Source organism: Natrix helvetica (assembly GCF_964273705.1).
Source record: "Natrix helvetica genome assembly, chromosome: 1".
Taxonomy (NCBI): domain Eukaryota; kingdom Metazoa; phylum Chordata; class Lepidosauria; order Squamata; family Natricidae; genus Natrix; species Natrix helvetica.
The window spans coordinates 309,651,362-309,671,792 of NC_138548.1; the positions used below are offsets into that span (position 1 = coordinate 309,651,362).

Consider the following 20,431-nt stretch of genomic DNA (forward strand, 5'->3'; position numbering starts at 1 on the left):
ATTATTCTATTAGTCCTATTCAACAATTTCTTTATTCCCCAGGGCAAAATAATAGGGAGGGAGCGAGGGAGGGAGGGAGGGAGGGAGGGAGGGAGGGAGGAAGGAAGGAAGGAAGGAAGGAAGGAAGGAAGGAAGGAAGGAAGGAAGATTCTAAGGAAACAATATTGGGTGAAAGCTATTGTTATTTGCTTATAGGATATAATTTTCAATATTTTCAATATTAAGGTACTAGATTGAGAGATAGTGTAGTATACACAAAAATAGAAAGGAAGGATAATTTCATACTTTGGTTACTTTTAGTTTACCTTAAGCTAAAAAGTTGAAAAAAGTAACTTATGAAGGATGTCAGTAATGCTTACTCTGACACAAGAAGAGCCATTTTAGTTTGCAAAACTGCAGCCCAACAGAAAAGCAAGGAATATTGTAGAGCAGAGGTGTCAAACTCGAGGCCCACAGGCCAGATCCAGCCCATGGGGTGCTTAAATCTGGCCCACAGGACAGCCTGGAAATATTAAAGAACCGACCCACGGTGCCTCTGGCGGCTAAAACGCGGCGCATGTGTCCCCCCTCCCATGCCTCATTTTCACCCTCCATGGCCTCTGCCAGCCAAAAACGCCCCCCAAAACAGGACTGAAAGCAGCCCCAAAATGCCCCCCAAACAGCCACACATGGTCCATTTTGTCCAGCAAAATTCTACAGGAGGCCATGGTGGAAAAAACAAGGCGCAAGGGGCTGCATGCAGACTCCTTTGCCCTGTTTTGGCCAGCAGGGTGCTGCAGAAGGCAGCCATCCCATAACCCCCCACCCCTCCCCACCAGCCTGTGGAGGAGAACTACAATGCTGATCCGGTCCTCGAAGAAATCCACTTTGAAATCCACCCCTGTTCTAGAGTATAGGATAAATATACTCTAGCTATCTTATGGTTAGAAAAACTATTTTCTACCCAACCTGCAGACAATGTAGTAGGTGTATTGCAACCACCTCTTTTAATCACAGTGTCTTATCAATGGTAGTAGGTTAAACTTCCTGAACAATTACTGTGAACAAGTGAATAACATCATAATTGTGCAAAAGCGTCATCATCATCCGAAGGACTAAAAGTGCTTTCTCTTTACTAGCTGCTTTCTTTGTGCCCTCCCTGGCTGTGTGGCACTGTGGCTCATTGAGCTAACATGATTCTTGTGCCTTTGGTAACTAGCTACAGCCATGACACCAACACAAGGGCAACTTTCTAATGTGCTCTACCTAGCAAATGATAGGAAGCATTTCTAGGAAGGACCAAACTTTCCAATTAGCTATGGCAATTTTCACCTCATAAATACTATGCCACCCCAAAAAGGTTACCACAGTCTCATGCCAGCTGGTCACTCCAGATAAGACTTCAAGGTATTTTTGAAAGTTTTATATTTTTTAAGATGGAGATTATGCCAAGAATATTTTCACTACTCTTTGTTGGACAATTTGGAGACTGCAATCCCATACTTCCTTTAGCTCCACTATCTCTGCCTGAAAATATGCATACAAAAATATCACAAGGAAGGAAATGGAAGAAGAGGAGCTGCTGCATTTCATCCCCATTTTAGTCTCTGGCCAATTGTTTCTTCAATAATATCGCAACACTGCTTTGCTTGAATCGGTTTTTCCCTGTATCTTGAATCGCAACCTCTGAATCACACCATCTGTGAAAGTTGAAGATCCAGTTTGAATGGAACAGTGCTGATTCATACCAGCCTAAGCTTCATATGTATTTGTTAATGGATACATCGCTTTGGGAAAATAAGCTAACAAAGATGTTAAACGTTATCCCATTATTAAAAACAGAAACACAATTTTCCTGACTCTTCTTATAAAAATAATTGAGATATATATTTTTCTTCCTAAAGAATGTTGGGACACGAATCCTGCAAACAATTAATCCCTGAACTATATCATTGGTACACTTTGTTGAGCAAGGTGCAATAATTTGGCTGAGCACTCTCAGAAACACAAAGAAATGCAGTCCAAGGAAGGAGTAAAGTTTACTGCCAATATTTTTGGGTCTGTGATCATTAACCACAATACTGTGACCTTGTAGTAAAACTGAGTCTGAGTCACAAATTCAGGATCAGTCAAGGATGCCTCCCTTTTCCTCTTTTCATGTTTGCATAGCTTCATTTCAGTTTGTGCAATCCGATGATTTGATCAGATTCCTGGAGATTCAGAAGTTTATTACACATGTACTTGACACTTAACCTTCCTGGCTTCTGTGATCTGCCATAACAGAACTCCATTGTTTCATGATGCCAGAGGGTTTAATCCTAGTAGCACTGAAAGAGGCATATATAACTTCAAGCACAGAGACACACTATACACACACACACACTTCAAGCACAGAGACACACTACACACACACACACACACACACACACACACACACACACACACACACACACACACACATATATATATATATATATATATATATATATATATATATATGTTACTGTGAAAGACAGAAATCTGGTGAATGTCGACATTCACCGGTGAATGTCAACATTCACATAGTCGCTTGGTGTATGTTCGAAATATTTGCTAAATACCCTTATTTATGACTTACACTAAATACCTAACCCTAACCCTAACCCTAACCCTAACCCTAACCCTAACCCTAACCCTACGTATTTGGTATGTGTTGACATTCACCGGTGAAAGTCGACATTCACCAATTTCTGTCTTTCACAGTAACATACACACACACACACACACACACACACACACACTTAGCTAGCTTTGGGGGTAAGCAATGTTATCCAAAATAACAGAGCAAGAGATAGTATGCAAAATAAATTACAGTTGTAAAAGAAGAAAAAGGAAAGAAAATATAGCTAAATCTAGATTATTCCAACTCATTGCACTTCTCCATAAAATTCTATCCTTGCAAAGCATCCTTAAACCTACTATGACCATACCCCACGTCATATGTTGCCTTTTATTTCTTAAATTTCATCTTTCCCTTTCTCTACATTTCACCAACTCCATTCAAATTCAGTTTTCTCTATCTCTCCCCTTCTTACTCAAATACTTGTTTTGCAACTGCGTTCTCATTTTCTCACTATGACGAAGCCACTTCAGTATACCACTTTCATATTGGTCACTCGCTTGTTGTATTCCATGGGTGTCAAACTCGCTGTGTCACGTTGCCATCACGTGATGTTTCATGATGTTTTTCCCATTCGCGGAGCTGGGATGGGTGGAGCCTGTGCATGATGCATCTGGCCCATGGGTCGCCAGTTTGACACCCCTGTAAAATCCATATTCCTTTAGGACTCATTCATTCTTGGCCCTCTGTCTTCTTGTTTTACCACTGCTACTACTTAAATCCACTGCTTTCAAATTACTTTTAGTTTCTCCTGACATATCCTGTTCTCACTTCCATTTAACACAGTGATTTCACTTTCTTTTCTTCCATTCAACACACAGTGATTTCACTTTCTTTTCTTACAATAGACCACATACTACATATCTAGCAACATCTACTACATTTACAGTACACACAGGGTACACATGGTTATCTACTTTCATAAGCCAAGGACTATGTGTATTTCTTTTCCATGTTTAAAGTGCTGAATGTTAAAGCACATTAAGTGCTGAGCCAGACTATCACAATCTACATTCTGTAAGTGAAAGCATTTATTCTTAACAGGTGACCTGCACTTAAAGATTAGGCAGGGGTGGGGAGGGCAGAAGGACGTTGCTAATCCATTTCCAGACCTATGCGCTAATTTATGTAATCAAATATATTTTTTAAAATACGTTTCAAACTGTTTTGCTTTTCTGAGTAGTTCTCAAACCAGAAAGACATGAAAAGAACGTGCCTCAAGCCAATTAGACATTTTTACAAGATTATTAAAGCTGCTCTGGGGCAGACAGTTTAAAGAGAAAATAAGGGAGTAAAAGGAGTAAAAGTTATTTTCCTTGTTCTTGGACCTGGCTTCAATATGATTAAGCATTTGAATCATATTTAGGGATATTAAAAGGAACTGCCACAGTATTTGTTTCTCTTCTTATCGCTTCAAGGTTTTGAGATGTACTGTCTCAATTTTTGTACCAACACACATTCATAAATAACTTAAGCCTTGTAAGTAAGATATCTGAACAGATTGTACTGTATTATTTAATTCTAATGTGTCCTAATTATTTTACAAAAGAGAAGTCTTGCATGATCCCCAGAGTTTCTTATATTTTCTAACACCTCCTACCACCATTGCAACTTTTGCTAGTAGTGGAAATTGCTCAACAATCTGCATACTAAGTTATCTTTGCTTTGCTGTTCAGCAGCTTAATCCAAATTTAAGAACATTATTAACAACTGCACAATACCTGGAAACTCTGATATCTGGTCCACACACCACATACCCTTAATCTGAGCTGGACACTACCAACAAATTCAGTCTGTGCATACCAATGACATTACAGTGTAGGTCACCTGTTGCTAACATTGATTGGTGTAACTTGCATTGTACTTAGTAAGTTATATGCCTTCACCATTAAACATGAAAACTATATTAATTTGACATGGATAGTTTTGTAGGTAAAGTATTATTTTCATCCTCTTTTATCACATACCTTTCCTAAAATCTGCTTACAGCTTTTTCCCAACTTTAATAATTTCAAAAAAACTTTAATAACATATTTTCTACTTTCAGAAATATCCACATGTATGCATCTTCATTTTAACATGATGTAAGAAAGTAAATAGATTACAAATAAATCAAATCAAGAACTGAATAAATCATCAGATATGCTGGGACCCCAGGAACAAAGCACCATTGTAATCATCCTAAAACACTGACATGATCTTGCATTTAGGTGCATTCCTTGGAAGTGTAGCCACATTTTTAATAACCATAAATTAGCATGATATTGTGGAATTATATTGCTCAAAGTTGTACTAATATTAAAACAGCACTTTAAATTGACATTTTCAAAATTATAAATTTATAATATTTATCATATTAATGTGTTCCTTCCTGATGTCTTCAAGCTTGTTGAGCCCCTTTCAGGTTTTAACCTTCTTACCTTTGGGAATGGGCTCAGGAATTGCTCAGAATTTCATCTACCATGACAAATAGATAATGCAGGCTGGCAACTAATATCTAGCCTGACACACACATATCCTTGACGACTGAGGGTTCTGTTAGCCGTTTGTGAAACATATACATTCTCCCTGTCACCCATAAGCTTGTAGTCATCCCTCCCTATGGAGGCTATACCAGTTAAGATGTCCTGTCTCAATTCCCTTTGGATCTAGTCAATCTCCGGTGATTGCTTGGAGAGTTTCCCAAAACCCAGGGAGTAAATCTGTCATAACTCAAGATTTAGAAGAGGATATAGCAAATTATTCCTGAGCAGCTTTCTCTTATGTACAGAGGGTGTGCCATACTTTACAGAGGAACCTATGGTCTTCTAAAAAGTTAAAGAACTGGGTTTTTAGGAAGGCCTTTAGTTTGCTGAGCCAACACCACCAAACTCTATTATACTGTCATATACATTCCCAAAATAATTATATAGGTGTGTGTACATATGTATTTGTTTATGTAAATAGCAATAGCATTTAGACATATACCATTTCACAGTGCTTTAAAGCACTCTCTAAGCGGTTAACAAAATCAGCATATTGCCCCCAACAATCTGGGTCCTCATTTTACTGACCTTAGAAGGATGGAAGGCTGAGTCAAACTTGAACCATTCAGAATTGAACTCCTGGAATGAGTAGTGAGTTAGCCTGCAGTACTGCATTGTAACTACTGTGCCACCACAGTTCTTTGATGTATATTTATGTACATGTGTCTGTGGATACACCTATCTATCATCTATCATCTATCTATCCATTAATCCATCCATCCATCTAATCTATATTATACACACACACATATTATCAATCTGATCACAATCAGGCAATGTATAAATTTCTAAAATAAAGTATAGCCTTTCAGGAATGAAGCAACAAAATAGACAACGGTAGTGATGATAATGAAAATAAAGGACAACTATAATTTGATAAGGGTATGAGTGCACTTTGGGTCCATACTCTGGCAATACAGGTAACAAATCATAATTTCTCCTATGCCCTTATGTATCTGTTAGTGCTACCCAGTGGCCATGTTTATGTTTGGTGGGAGAGGGGGAAGGACTCTTTCTGATAATTGTAGCACTCCCATTATCAGCTATTTCTCACTGAAATATGATCAACTTCTGTTCGGAAGGAACCCATTGGCAAAGCCAACTCCTCTTAGTTTTTCCTAGCCATAGGTAAGAACCAGTGAAGAGATGTGAAAAATCATGAGACAGAAATGGAGGAGAAAAAGCTGTCTTGTGCTGTAATTAAGACAAGTGTTTCCTTTTATTGTAGAAAATGTTAAACTTTTTATTAGCTCAGATTTGATTTCCAAAAGGTGGAACATGCAGATATGAAGACACAGTATCTAACTGGAAATCTTTAAAAAGCAGCACATTTTCCCAGAATTATCATCATCATCATCAGAGTTGGAAGGGACTCTGGAGGTGTTCCAATCCAACCCACTGCTCAAGCAGGGGACCCTATACTATTTCAGACAATTGGATATAAAATCTCTTGTTGAAAGCCTCCAGTGATGGGGCATCCACAGCCCATGAAGGCAAGCCATTCCACTGGTTGTTTTGTTCTTACTGTCAGAAAATTTCTCCCTTGTTCTAGGTTGCTTCTGTTCAGATGAAATATAGCTCACAAAAAGTTATGCCTTTTAAATAAAGGGGATTTCTCTATAGTACTTTTTATGCAAGTTATATCCTGTTTATATTTATAGTGACTACCAAGAGGCAAAAGCTTTATGAGGAAATTCTTTGGAATATACTAAAACATGAAGATCAAGTGGTGATCATGGTTGAACCATTTAGGATTAAAAGGTCCTATAAAAGTCAGCCTAAATCCTATCATTGGGAGGGAGAAATTACTGGTGCCAAGGCTATTAGGGCAAGCTAATATCATTTTTTGCATAAACAATGAATGGCCTTACAGAATCAGCATGTGTCAAATAAGTAATTGTACCATATAAATGTGATTTGTACACTAGAAGCATGGATTTGAATCACGTAGTCTTAGCAACACTAATGGATAACATCCTATTCAAATGTAATGGGTATTAGGACCAGTGGTGGGATTCCAAATCTTTTCCTACCAGTTCTATGAGACCATGATTTGTGCGCGTACACAGCACTCAAAGACCGCCCTCGGTGTCATCGCTGGTGAGCTAAGCTGTTTTTTTACTCAGCTGAGGCGCAGCAATCCGCTCTGCAGCGCGAATTGGCTGAGCTAAAAAATAAAGGAATATAGGGAACAAAGGACAGGGAACGACGGGGGCAGGAGGCATGGCCCAACCAGAGGTGGTATTTGCCGGTTCTCTACATTACTCAATATTTCCACTACCAGTTCGCTTGAACCAATCCAAACCACCTATGATTAGGACCCACCTGAAGTCTCCATTGTGGTGACCTTGGCCTGAGCAGCACCCCGGACGCAGCTAGTGCTCTACTATAAGAAACAAAATTATGGTGTAAAACGCATCTCATTCTGATCCAGAACAGAATGGATCATTAGCCTAATCCAGCAGGATTATGTGGGGTAATGTTATGCTTATGTTATATCTATTACTTTCCTGCTGACGTGGTGCCTGTATATATAGTTGCAGTTTTACATGCTTTTGAACTGTTAAGTTGCCAGAGCAAATAACAGGAGTTAACTTCATTACTCAGTGGTAAAAGTCAAACCTCTGGAACATAGTGTTCTGACCTAGGCTTCACAAAATCACAAAACAGACTCCTTGTCCTAACAAAACCCATTTTTATTAAGTTAATGTGAATTCCTCTCATTCACATCCAGCAAAGTCCCAGCAAACAGACTTTCAAGGGTGAATTTACAACCACAGACTTTATCAGGCTTGGAGACTTGCCAGGCTGATATCTTCCAAACACAATGCTGTACCAGAAAAAACTTGGCAAGGAGTCTGTGAGAGTCACAAACAAATCTTCACATTAATTAAAGTAATTGTCTCCTGCAAACTCCACTCCCCCTTTGCTCCTTTTTATTCCCTATGAGAGATGCCATTCACCATACACCTGTGCCTTTACTCCCGAGTCAGCCCTTGTTCCTTAACTGTTCTCTTCTCCTAGCAGCTCTGTGCATGCACACATTGGGAACAGGCTCCAGCTGTTCTTCTGCGCCACTGATGTCCAACTCCCAAGGCATCTGATAACTGTCAGACGTACCTGGTCCCATCTCTGCATCTGACACAGAGCACTCATCAGAGCATTCCCCAGACTCCAGGACTGGCCCATGTTCCTCCCCGACCTCCTCACTGTCTGAGTGTGCCACCAGTTCCACTGGCCACTGGCAGGCCACAACACATAGACCTTCTCTGTTGTCTATTAAGTCATGAGCCACCATGCCATAAACCAGGGCTGTCAAACTCCCAGGGCGCAGGCCAGATGTGTTATGCACTGGCCACACTCATGCCTGTTTTAGTGAAGGTGGAAAAAGTCCCAATATGTCACGTGACGACGTGACTATGTGACAGTGTGACGAAGTGATGAAGTGACAACATGACTTTGACACCCCTGCCATAAGCTCTGCATTGTGGTGTGATATCATGCTAGCTACATGATCTTGGAATTGTCTTTGGACAGTGCTCAATGGCTTAAGGAAACAGATATAAGCACACACACACACATACACACACACACACACACACACATACACACACACACATACACACACACACACCAAAGTTAGCTACGACTAGCAGAAGAAAACCTGCAGGTACACCTTTATGCTATATCTATTTCCTAAGAAAATAGAAGTTAGGAACATCTGCTATAATTGTGAGGTGTTTCAGATTAAAGACAAAAAGTATTTCACAACTCACAGAAGAATAAATATAGCATCTCTCTGCAACTACTTAAAACAGACTCGTGTTTTTCCAGGATCACTATATCTTCTACAGTTGTTCTATAGTTTAGGACAGGATTCCCAAACTGTGGAGTGTAGTTCCCTTGGGGAGGTGCAGACAGAGTTCAGGGGGATGCGAAGAACCTTTTAGTTATATGTTGTTACATTAAACCCACCTCTCCCAAAGTTTCCCTATATTTTTTTCAGTCTTCATATGTCTTCATTCTAGTCTTTGGATTTTTAGGTGATGTTGCTGCATTAAAATTACACTGAAGGGAGGGGTGATGGCAAAAACATAAGAACTTTTTACTGGATTAGGTAAAAAAATTTTAAAAAAAAAGATCACTAGAGTGTAAGTGCATCAGGAATTGAGTAAAGGTTAAAACAAGAAAGCATTTTAAGAATCTTCCCAAAATGATATTGTAAGCCACAGGGATCCATGTACAATATAAGCATTTGGAGTCAACATTAAATAGACAGGGAAACTTCTTTGCCAGTTCATGAAAGGACCAAGAGGAAGTAATTTACCTGGTCCTGGAAAAAAGGTAAAAGTAAATAGAAAAGGCCTTTAAAAAAGGAAGGTATGCTCTACAATTAGTTTATGCTTATAAACTTAATAAGAAGACCATTTTTTAAAAGACAGTTTAAATGGAAAACCCAGTGCCTAACTTGGAGGCAGCACACCAGACCTAAGGAAAATAAACAGTGAACTTTTTCTTTATAGTATAATGATATGAATTTACTTAAACAATTGGAAGGGAAAAGGATAGTGTTTCGGTTAAAACTTTCCTCAGATAAATCATCTGTGAATGAATTTATCACACCATCTGTTGGAAATAAATCATGCAGTCCTCAAGGCCACAGAGAAAACTACAGCCATAACCCAGGCATTTAAACAGAAATAACTGGTCTGAATCCCTTAATCCTTATAGCACTATTTACCTTTACACTTAGAAAAAATTATTTGATCTTGCAAGCGAAAACATGAATTATTTTGTGCTTACAATTATGAAATCTATTCTAGAAACCTAGTGTTAATCTCCTTCTAAAACATATAATCCAAAGATTGCATTAGGTATTACCAGTACAAAATATAAAACACATACATGAATTTACATGGAATTACTTTCAAGACAAATTTGATTTCAATCTGCATTTATTCATTAGAAATTGATATTCAAGTATAAGATCTAATTAACTGGGCAAAAAGCATTCCTCATCATACCATTCAATTCTTTTAAGTGAGAAGAACCTAAATCACGTATGACCCAACCAAAACAGAATATCCTACACATATATAATCATTTGCTTTTTACTAGCAGGTATACTTGCCCACTGATTTTTAACTAGATTATGTAGCCAAAATGGAATTATAAAAATAGGAAATCTGCATGTTAGAAAAAAAAAACATTATCCACCACTTTCCCCAGTCATTTTCTGATGAAATATTTGTATGACTATACTCAAGTATTAAATTATTAATTGTTTATGTTGTGTTCTGCTATAGATCTTCAGTATTCTGTCCCTGTTTCTCAGTCTGAGTTTCTCAGTCTCAGTGCAACTGCAACTCAGTTGCAAACCCATAGCAATTTACCTTTCTTGATGTTTTCAAGTCAGTGAAAATGGGGAAGCCTGAGAAACTAAAGACTGTTGGTGTGAATATTCTCCAGTAATAATCCACAGATGTCTTTTGGCTCTGCATAACTAAAATTGATGAAAGGGGGTCTGAAATTTCACTTGAATTTAAATCTAAATTATTTTCCATGAAATAAAATGAGAATGATGGTTGGTTGTTTCAAACTTCCAAGTATATCCTTCCATTCTAGAATGTCTTACCCAATCCAATCCTGCTTAACACCTTCAAGATCAAGCAAGATCAGCTAGGGGATAACAGAGTAACAGAATAACAGAGTTGGAAGGGACCATGGAAGTCTTCTATACCCTATTCCTATACCATTTCAGACCAATAGTTGCCCAATCTTTTCTTCAAAAGTATTTTGTTTCTTCAAAACACCTCCAGTGTTGGAGCATGCACAGCTTTTGGAGGGTAGTCATTCCACTGATTACTTGTTCTCACAATGTCTTAGCTCTAGGTTGCTGCTTTCCTTGATTAGTTTCCATCTATTGCTTCTTGTCCTACCTTCAGGTGCTTTGGAGAATAGATTGAACCTGTCTTCTTTGTGGCAGCCCCTGAGATATTGGAACACTGCTATCATGTCATCCATAATTCTTCTTTTCATTAAACTAAACACACACAATTCCTACAGCTGTTCTTATATGTTTGAGCCATATAAGGCTCAAGGTGGGATTCACTTACCTTCCCTACTGGTTTGCAAATGTGAGCGCATATACTGTGTCTGCGCAGGTGCACCGCCTTCTGCGCATGCACAGTGCTCACGCCTTATGTCAGCGCGGGTGGGTGGAGCCTCCCGCAGCCACCACTATCAGTTCACACGAACTGGAGAGAACCAGCTGAATACCATCTTTGGTTTGACCCTCTAGTTCTCTAATAATCTTTGTCTTACCAAAGCATTATAAACTGTCAAGCCAAAATAGATCAGGCGGAGTGGAGTGTTCACCCGGACCTCTTCTATCTACTCGCGCTACAGTTCAGCCTGCCAGTCCTAGACCTGTTTGCAACAGTGGACAGCAACCAAGTCCCCAGCTACTATTCAAGGTTTGTGGACCCCAGTGCAGATGGGGCAGGTGCTCTCAGGTGCCAGTAGCCCAGGGGCCTCCTATATGCATTTCCGCCACTCCCTCTCATCCAGAGGGTAGTTCAAAGGATGTTGGAACAGGAGGCAGAACACTTACTCCTGGCGCCCCACTGGCCGCGCCGACCTTGCTTTGCTGACCTCGTGTCACTGTCGATCTCCCCTCCATGGCGCATTCCACAGTCACTAATTTATCTTCATCGGGGTCAATCCTACATCCCGACCCACAGTGGCTGCAATTAACCGCATGGCGATTGAGCGGTAAGCCTTAACAGCTGATAACATCTCCCTCAATGTCATTGCTACTATTCAGGGATCTCGTAGAAATTCAACGAATGGTATTTATGATGCCACGTGGTGAGCATTTGCTCTCTGGTGTTCTAACCTCACTATTGTACTAACACTTCATGTGATCTTGATTCTATCCCTCTGTTAACATGTGGATAAGATGTTTGAAAGTGAGACATATGAAACAAAGAAAGCTGTTTAAAAAATAAGATATTGATGGTGCATTACCTAATCCATTGGAAGATGCTTCTGAATATAGAGATGTTATATTTCCTATATAATTTCCTGCTTTTTGAGTGTATGACCCTTAAGTATTAAAAAATTTCCTGAGCAAAGAAAAGAGTCAGCAAAGATTTTTAACAAAAAAGAGAGGAAAAGGCAGTCATTGGCTGCTCTCTGATCAGTCTTGTGTATTTCTACTGATGTCCGATTGTAACGGTCCTTGTCATAACACATACCTTTTTCTGTAGAACATTAATTTTTCTTTCTTTAACTTCTAACATGTCCTTCATATCTCGAATTTCTCCAGCCAGAGTTCCTTTTTCTTCTGTGAGGTCTTGCAGTTGTTTGGTTTTTTTATTAAGAAAACTTTCTTTTTCTTCTAAACGTAATCTCAAGGCATCAACCTATAATAAAATATGAATATATAAATATATAGAATAATCACAAAATATCACAAGAGTAAAGCCATTGAACATATTTTACATATGTAGTAATTTTACAACACACAGAAAACAAAAGCGATAACTATTGGTTGTAGATTTTCAAACTGGAAAAACAACCAATAAGATAATTTTGCAAAAAAATTGGGGAAGTACCATTTTTTAAGCATTCCAAAAATGAAATTTTAACCCATGGTTGATATGGAGAAACAAAGTATTCTGTAATCCTGTATTATCTGGTATAAATCTAGAGACAATAGAATCAAAACTCTTATCAACATTTTTAAAATGTCCAGTTTTGAACTCAATGTGATCATTTATCCATATTTATTGTAACCATCTTGAAATAATGGGCAACGTTAAAGGATCATTTGAATTACAACTATGTCATATTTTACTAAATAATAACTGTGTAAGATGAATTTCGCATGCTTGGTTAAATGCTTTAATAAACAAGTCAATGCTTCTATGGCACAAAAAAGCAGATCAGTAATACTATTTATATTAATTATATCTTCTTCATTTTGGGAACAGCATATTGTACAGAGAGAAAAGTCTGTGAATAAAACTGATTTATTCTAATTTTTTGTACTGAGTTTTGTAATGCTAAACTTGTTCTGGGGGAAAAACATATTTCCAAATCTATTTTTGCACATCAATTTGGGACCAATTAGGATGATCTATTTGATCTCAAGATGCATGTTCCTTCCTGTTCCTGCAATGGCTCAGTTCATCTCTGTACTCAAGGGAAAAGTTATCTACTGAGTTGAATGGAATTTAGACATGTTATTATTAAAGGTCCCTGACAAGGACATCATCACATGTGAGTAAGAATCATTTCTTCATTTTTGTTATAACAGGGAAAGAAGGCCCAAAATATTGACTTTAGAGGACATAAAAATACCATAGTTATTATGATGAAATGAAATTGACGTAAGTGATGAACAAGAAGCAAACAGGTGAGACTGCAAGAGGAAAGATAAAATGTATTCCTCAATAAATTAAAAACATGAACACACTGCCACTGAAAATGGCTAGCCAAATATTTTCAAAGCTATTGCAAGCCTTTAATTGATATTTTTCCCTAAAAATTGAAGATAAACTATTCTAAATTAGTCACTTATATCCTTTTTGAAGTATGCCATCATTGGAAAAAGAAAAAAAGAAAATTAAAAAACTTGAGTAAATACATTTCGAAACATTTTTGAGGTTTAACTGAGAAGCTCCAAAACATAAAAATACTTCAGGGTGGATTTTTTTTCATTCATTAAGTTCTCTGCCTCCCCCCCACCCCCAAATCTTCCTTTAAGCCTAACAACAATGGGCTGGGTTCACCAACCACATGAATCATGGTTTGCTTTAATCATGATTTGAATAAGTCATACTGGCTTATGTTTTGGTTTATACATTACAGTAAGCCGTAATATAATAAATCAAGTAACCACAATGTTTGGCATCACACAACTTGTTAATTCAAAAGTAAGGAAAATGTAGTCTTAATGCAATGTTTCTTCCCATCTGCTGTTCTCAAGTAATTTCAAGTTATTTACAACCTATTGTAAATCTCTCATCAAGAATAATCAGCTCAACAAGGAACACAATAGATTTTATTTTTGTAAACAAATATAGATTTTTAAATTGTAGTATTGGTTTAAAAATGAATGGTTCTCTAATGAAGTTTGACATTGCTGTTATGGAGGCATTTTTTACACGTGAGATCTAATCTTTATATCTGTACCAACGTTTAAAGCTACTACTCTTTGATAAAACTCACTATTACATTACCATTGTTGCACTCAACTCTTAGATGATATTTTTATTTATTACTTTTCTTTGCATTATTTTTTTCAAGAAGATAGTAGGGTGAAAAGGCTACTTTTAATTGGGTTTTTCCCTAATCGCAACATAAACTGGACTTGAAATCCATTTCCTAGTTTATGTACCTCTACAATTGGCCCAACCTTTACTTACTTAATTTCCCAGATGTAAAGGAACTGAAGACCTGTTGCATAGTTGCTTTCCTAAAGCAATATAAAACTAAGAGTAGTTCTGCCACAAAGATATGAAGCAACAAGTAAGGCAGTATCACTGGGGAACAGTTAGCCTATATGCAGACTCGTGTGTGGTCTAGCGTGTGCAGACATATATTTCCATGTACAAATGAGACATGGAATGCTAGTTATTCTCTCAGCCTATAATTTCTCATACAACTCTGTGCAATGTGGGGGGGTGGGTGAGAGGGAGAAGGGGGGAAAGAAAGAGCAGGAGAGAGAATGGTTTTCCCAGCAACCAAAACCTTTTTTGCCTGAACTGTATCCAGCCATCTCCAGGAGGGAAATCAGCTATATGCTAAACAAGCATTACATCATTTTTTTAATTCTTCACTGATGAAGGAAACGTAAAAACTAAAGAACAGCTGAAAATGACATTTTCACTTTGTAAAAAAGGGGGGGGGAGCTTTAATAAGATGCTAAGCATAAAAAGAAGAAGAAAATCTAATGCTGAATTCATTTTCAGCTACAAATGGGCTAATATGGAATCAATAACGTATATTAATTCTTAAATATTAATAAAATATTCCAACACCATTTTTACTTCACTGAACTTATCTCACTTTTTAAAATACTTGCTACAAAATTATAGATGTCATTTGTATTTTTAACAACAGCAAAAAGGAAGTAGGTCATTTGTAAATCAGTGTTATTTTACAATACAATGAAATGATTGTTACAAATTTACAGTATTCAGAAACAAATTTTAAAATAATCAATCAATTATAAAAAGTGCAAATAAAACACAAATTTAAAATACTTCCACTCGTTTTTTTTTTAAAGATTCCTTAAACCCCTTATTTAGAGTTAAACTTACTAAATGCCAATTCATTTACTTTTAGCACACAGGGATGGGATGGGCTGTAGATCATAGGTGGTATTCAGCTAGTTCTGAGAGGTTCTGGAGAACCGGTAGCGGAAATTTTGAGTAGTTCGGAGACCCAGCAAATAGGCAGGCCCTGCCCATGCTACCTCCCAGACTCCCAGCTGATCTTCTTTTGTTGCCCTGAACACGAGAACGGAGCTGGAAAGCAGGTTAGTGGGGTGGGGAAAAAATGTGGATTTTACAGTAACCTTCCCCTGCCACGCCCACAAAGCCACAGAACCAGTAGTAAAAAAAATTGAATCCCACCACTGCTGTAGATGTAAATACTACTAATCCATTTCAAACTAAAAAAAACCAGATATTTTCTTTTTTTTAAAAAGAAAACTGATTCACATCTTCAAGCGAGAGAAAAATTCCACAGAAGAACTGGATTTTTTTTTTTTTTTTTTTGATGCTTGCTATGTCTGTGCAAAATTTTAAAGGATCACCTCACTTTCATGAAGCTTTGATAAGCTTTCATGACCAGACCTGGAATGTGTTGAACACAAGGCCGTCCTTGGAGACCTTGCAGAAGCTACCGTTGGTCCAGGACACAGCAATGCAAATGGTTTTGGGAGCATCTTGATAGGCTTATGTGACTCCATGGCTTTACAAACTGCACTGGTTACAACTCAAGGTGGTGGTTATTACCTTCAAAGCCCCATTTGACAGAGATTCTGCCTCGCTGAGGGACCACACCTCTACAATAGTTTCTGTCTGTCAGTTCTCTATCACAAAGCGTTGATCCCATCAGTCAAACACTATCAGAACCCAGAAATTGTGCTTACTGTACAGTATTACAGTGCCTCCACTCTGAAATGGGATCACCCCAGAGATTGTGTGTGTGTGTGTGTGTGTGTGTGTGTAAAACTAATTATATTTCTTCAATTACTATCTAATGTTTAACCTCATATTAAGTTTCATATTGTTGTAGGGAATGTCTTTTTCTTTTCCCATGAAACCCAAACATATGCTTTTATTGTTTTACATCAGCAAACTTGCTGTACGATTTTTCATATCTGACTTAAGGAACCAAATTATATACTGCCTATTTTCATCCTAAATTCTAGCGCTAGTTGAATGATTGATCCCAAAACTGCCCCTCTCTTAATATATGGTATCATTACCACATTGCAGCTACACAAGTGATTGCCCCCTTCTCCACCCCATCAAACTAGTAATATTATGCCAAGAACCAAACTACTGTACTTTCATTGACCAAAAGTAGGATCTGTACATGCCATAATGCATAAGTCTAAGAAGATTTGCATGCAGAGAGGTGATTCTGTCCCTTCAGTTACTTTTCTGTTTGATGACCATCCAATATTTGCATACATCTATAATGTTAAGTCTATTTTACCAGGTGATTTGGGGAAACCTGACCTTACTCTTGGGCACTAACCTTAATCTCATTCTGGCAGCATAAGATTTGATGGTCCTTAGTGAAATTTGCCCCAGATATAAAATATCTGAATAGCTCCATTTTTGAGCTAAAGGTAAAACGTATGCAGGAGTTGATGGTGGACTCAAGGCAGTCTCCCCCTCAGGCAAATTCTACTGCCTGGAACTCATGTTTTGCTATTCTATCATCATGAAAGAGGCTGTCAAAACATTCAGCTGCACTCCACAAAGAGACAGAAGGAAAGGGCATTCAGGAAACAGTTTTGGTGCTGATGAGTCAAATTGCTCTTAGGTTTCACGTGGCATCAATACAGACCTGCAAATGAATCTCTTCTTTAAAATCCCATTAACACATGCCACAAATTTATCTTAATTTTCATTGTGTGTATAGTAAATAATGTAGAAGTTGGCAGCTAGGGTCTTAGCAACCATCTTCCATTTTAATTTTTGCAGATTGCTATGCTTAAATTTCTTTCTTTCTTTTTTCAAAGATGAAAATGGCATTCATGAGAATCTCTCCTTATTTTATTCCCCACAACAGTCCTGGAAAATATATTGGGTTGAGATGAGGGATGGGCTGGAAGTGACTCTTTGAGATCCATTCTCAAGTCGCTAACCTCAATTTCATACTTACGCTAATTGCTTGGCTGCCAGAAATCATAAGATTTGGAGAGAGAAAATAACACTGGGCTCCCAGTGTTACAGGTTAGTTTAGCATCCAGCTGTCACACAGATATTATAATAAACTGTAGGACTTTAACATGAAGGATCGATTCCAACCCTGCATGAAGGTACTGCTGGAAGCGAGGTCAGCAAACAGTTGGAAGTGAAGTCTTGGATTTTCCATGAACCCTGCTCGATACAACTTTTAGTCTATCATTTGCAGCATCCAAACACATATCTGAGTAGATTTAGTTTTCAGAGCATGTTGGAGCAAGTGCTCACAACCCAGACTGTAAAACATGTTGATTATGAAAAAGAACAGACGCTCTACAGTTAGCTATGTAGATGCAGTTTCATGTTGCATCTTTATGCAATTATTACTATTCATGTATAATTTCACAAATCTTTGTATCTTGGAAACTACCCTATTTTTCAGTTTAGTATGGTTGCCCCTTACCAAGTCGATTCTCTAAGCAATAAAAACAGAGTCATTCTGCGTCAGTTAACAATAATCTATATTGTCTTTTGACTGAGTTGAGGCCTATGTTGTAATCTATCTAAAGGAGAAGCCACATACTGTTTGCTTTCATAGGCTTTTATTTTATTACTATTCCCATATGCAGGAGAATTTCCAAACTGGTTATACTGAAAACAGCTTTTCCCTTGTCTCTCCAACTCCTAATCTCCAACCTTCAACAGTGAAAGTGTAAGAAGCTACAGTAATCCCCATAAATCCCTGAGAACTGGGAAAAGCCAAAATAGGCTACAAAGCCTCATGCCTAAAAGTAGCTGACATACTAGCTGGTTGATCAAATGTGTTCATCTTGTTTAACCATGTGTACATAACCCAAGAGGCTCCAGCTTTGTTTCAGAGTTTTGATTTGGTTTTCCACTGTTTCTGCTATCCCAATTCATGGTACTGCAATACTCATATCAAGTACTAGCAGCCAATGGCTTCTCAGATAATGAGCTGGGGTTAGAGTGCAGTACTGCAGGCTAATTCTGGTGACTGCCGATTGCCATCAGTTTGGCAGTTCGAATCTCACTGACTCAAGATTGACTCAGCCTTCCATCCTTCTGAGGTAGGTAAAATGAGGACTCAGATTGTTGGGGTCAGAGAGGGCTGTAAAGTCCTATATAAGTCTAAGTGCTATTGCTATTCATTGGGCACTGTACCAGAACTGCAGGAACCAACTATTCCAACCAACCCAACCAGTCCTTCCTTCTCTCTTCTTAGGTATATCTAAGGAGATATGACTCAAGAAATCTTTAAACTTCCTTTTCTGCTAAAAGAAACTGAGAAAGAATAGTAAACACGGCTATTCAGAAAGATGATGACTCCCGGTGTTTTCTTCCTATTAAATTATATCTATAGAACAAAAATAGGCATAATCTCATTGATAAAACTAAACTTTTTTTTATTTGATTTCTAGACCGCCCCCTCTCCCCGAAGGGACTCGGGGCGGTGTACAGGTACCAAATTAAAAACCATACAGATAACAATAAATATAATTAAAACCGCATTAAACTTTAAACCCCTGTACAAATTTATAAAAATTAAAAACTTAGCTTTAAGACCAACCCGTAAAATTTAAAAATACAGACTGAGGTGGGAGAGCTGGAGTTAGGCCAAGCCAGCTAGATTAAACAGGTGGGTTTTGAGCTTCTTGCGGAAGGACCGGAGGTCCGTGGTTGTTCTAATATCAGGGGGAAGGTCATTCCAGAGGGTCGGGCCCATCACAGAGAAGGCCCTTCCCCTGGGCGTCGCCCGCTGGCACAGCCTATTGGACGGCACCCGGAGGAGTCCCTCTCTGTGTGAGCGGATCGGCCGAAGGGATGTATGGGGCAGGATACGATCCCGCAAGTAACTCGGTCCTGTGCCATGGAGCGCTTTGAAGATGATATTCAGCACCTTGAAACGCACCCGAAAAGCTACAGGTAGCCAGTGCAGCCCGCGCAGGAGAGGTGTTACGTGGGAGTATCTGGCGACTCCCGAAACTGCCTGCGCGGCCGCATTCTGAACCAACTGCAGTCTTCGGGTGCATCTCAAGGGGAGCCCCATGTAGACTTGAGCTTCCCCAGGGAGAGTTTCTGACTTGTTTATTCATACCACCTTCTTGTCTCTTCATTACTCCCTCATCATCTGTAAGCATAAGCAAAGGATGGGAAAGGATGTTTTGTAAAGTTATCAACCAAACAAAAAGCCCTGTTCTTTTCCTTGCACACTGGATGAGGTTTAAGAAAGGAAACAGTCAAAAATGGCAGTTAGGCAACAATGCCTCAGCTTCACAATCACCAAGCACCATACACCAAGAGTCCATTAATTTATGTGGAATGAAGATAGAAATATAAACCACTACAGTAAGAGCATAAGACATAATTTGCATCTTTACACCTGCAGTGAGGGGATAATATCAAGATCACAAGAAGTGATAATACTACTTTATACTGCACTGCATACAGTATTCTGGTCTCTGTGATACAAAAAAGATGCTAAGACCCAACAAATGTGCAAAGAGCAACAAAAATAATAAGGGGTCTGGAGTCTGAATCATATGATGGATGGTTGATGGAGCTAGGTATGTCAAAAATAAGGAATGGGGGGGGGGGGCATATTAACTGTTTTCCAGTACTTGAGAGGCTGCCATAGAGAAGACGGCCATAGAGAAGAGGCCATAGAGAAGACTTATTTTCCAAAGCATCAGAGGGTAGAACAAGAAGTAATCGATAGAAGCTTATTAAAGAGAAATGCAACCTGGAAGTAAGGAGAAATATGACAATATAACAATCAATCAGTGGTCTTACAAAGTTTGTGGATGCTTCAT

At 38.4% G+C, this 20,431-nt stretch overlaps 1 protein-coding gene across 1 annotated transcript in view; it reads right to left on the minus strand.

Annotated features, from left to right (window-relative positions):
* Positions 1-20,431, minus strand: part of ERC2 (ELKS/RAB6-interacting/CAST family member 2) — a 548,821-nt gene that overhangs the window by 295,860 nt on the left and 232,530 nt on the right. Inside the window, exon 7 of the mRNA XM_081935890.1 lies at positions 12,423-12,590. Within this exon, the coding sequence (XP_081792016.1) occupies positions 12,423-12,590 (168 nt within the window). The remainder of the gene's footprint in view (positions 1-12,422; positions 12,591-20,431) is intronic.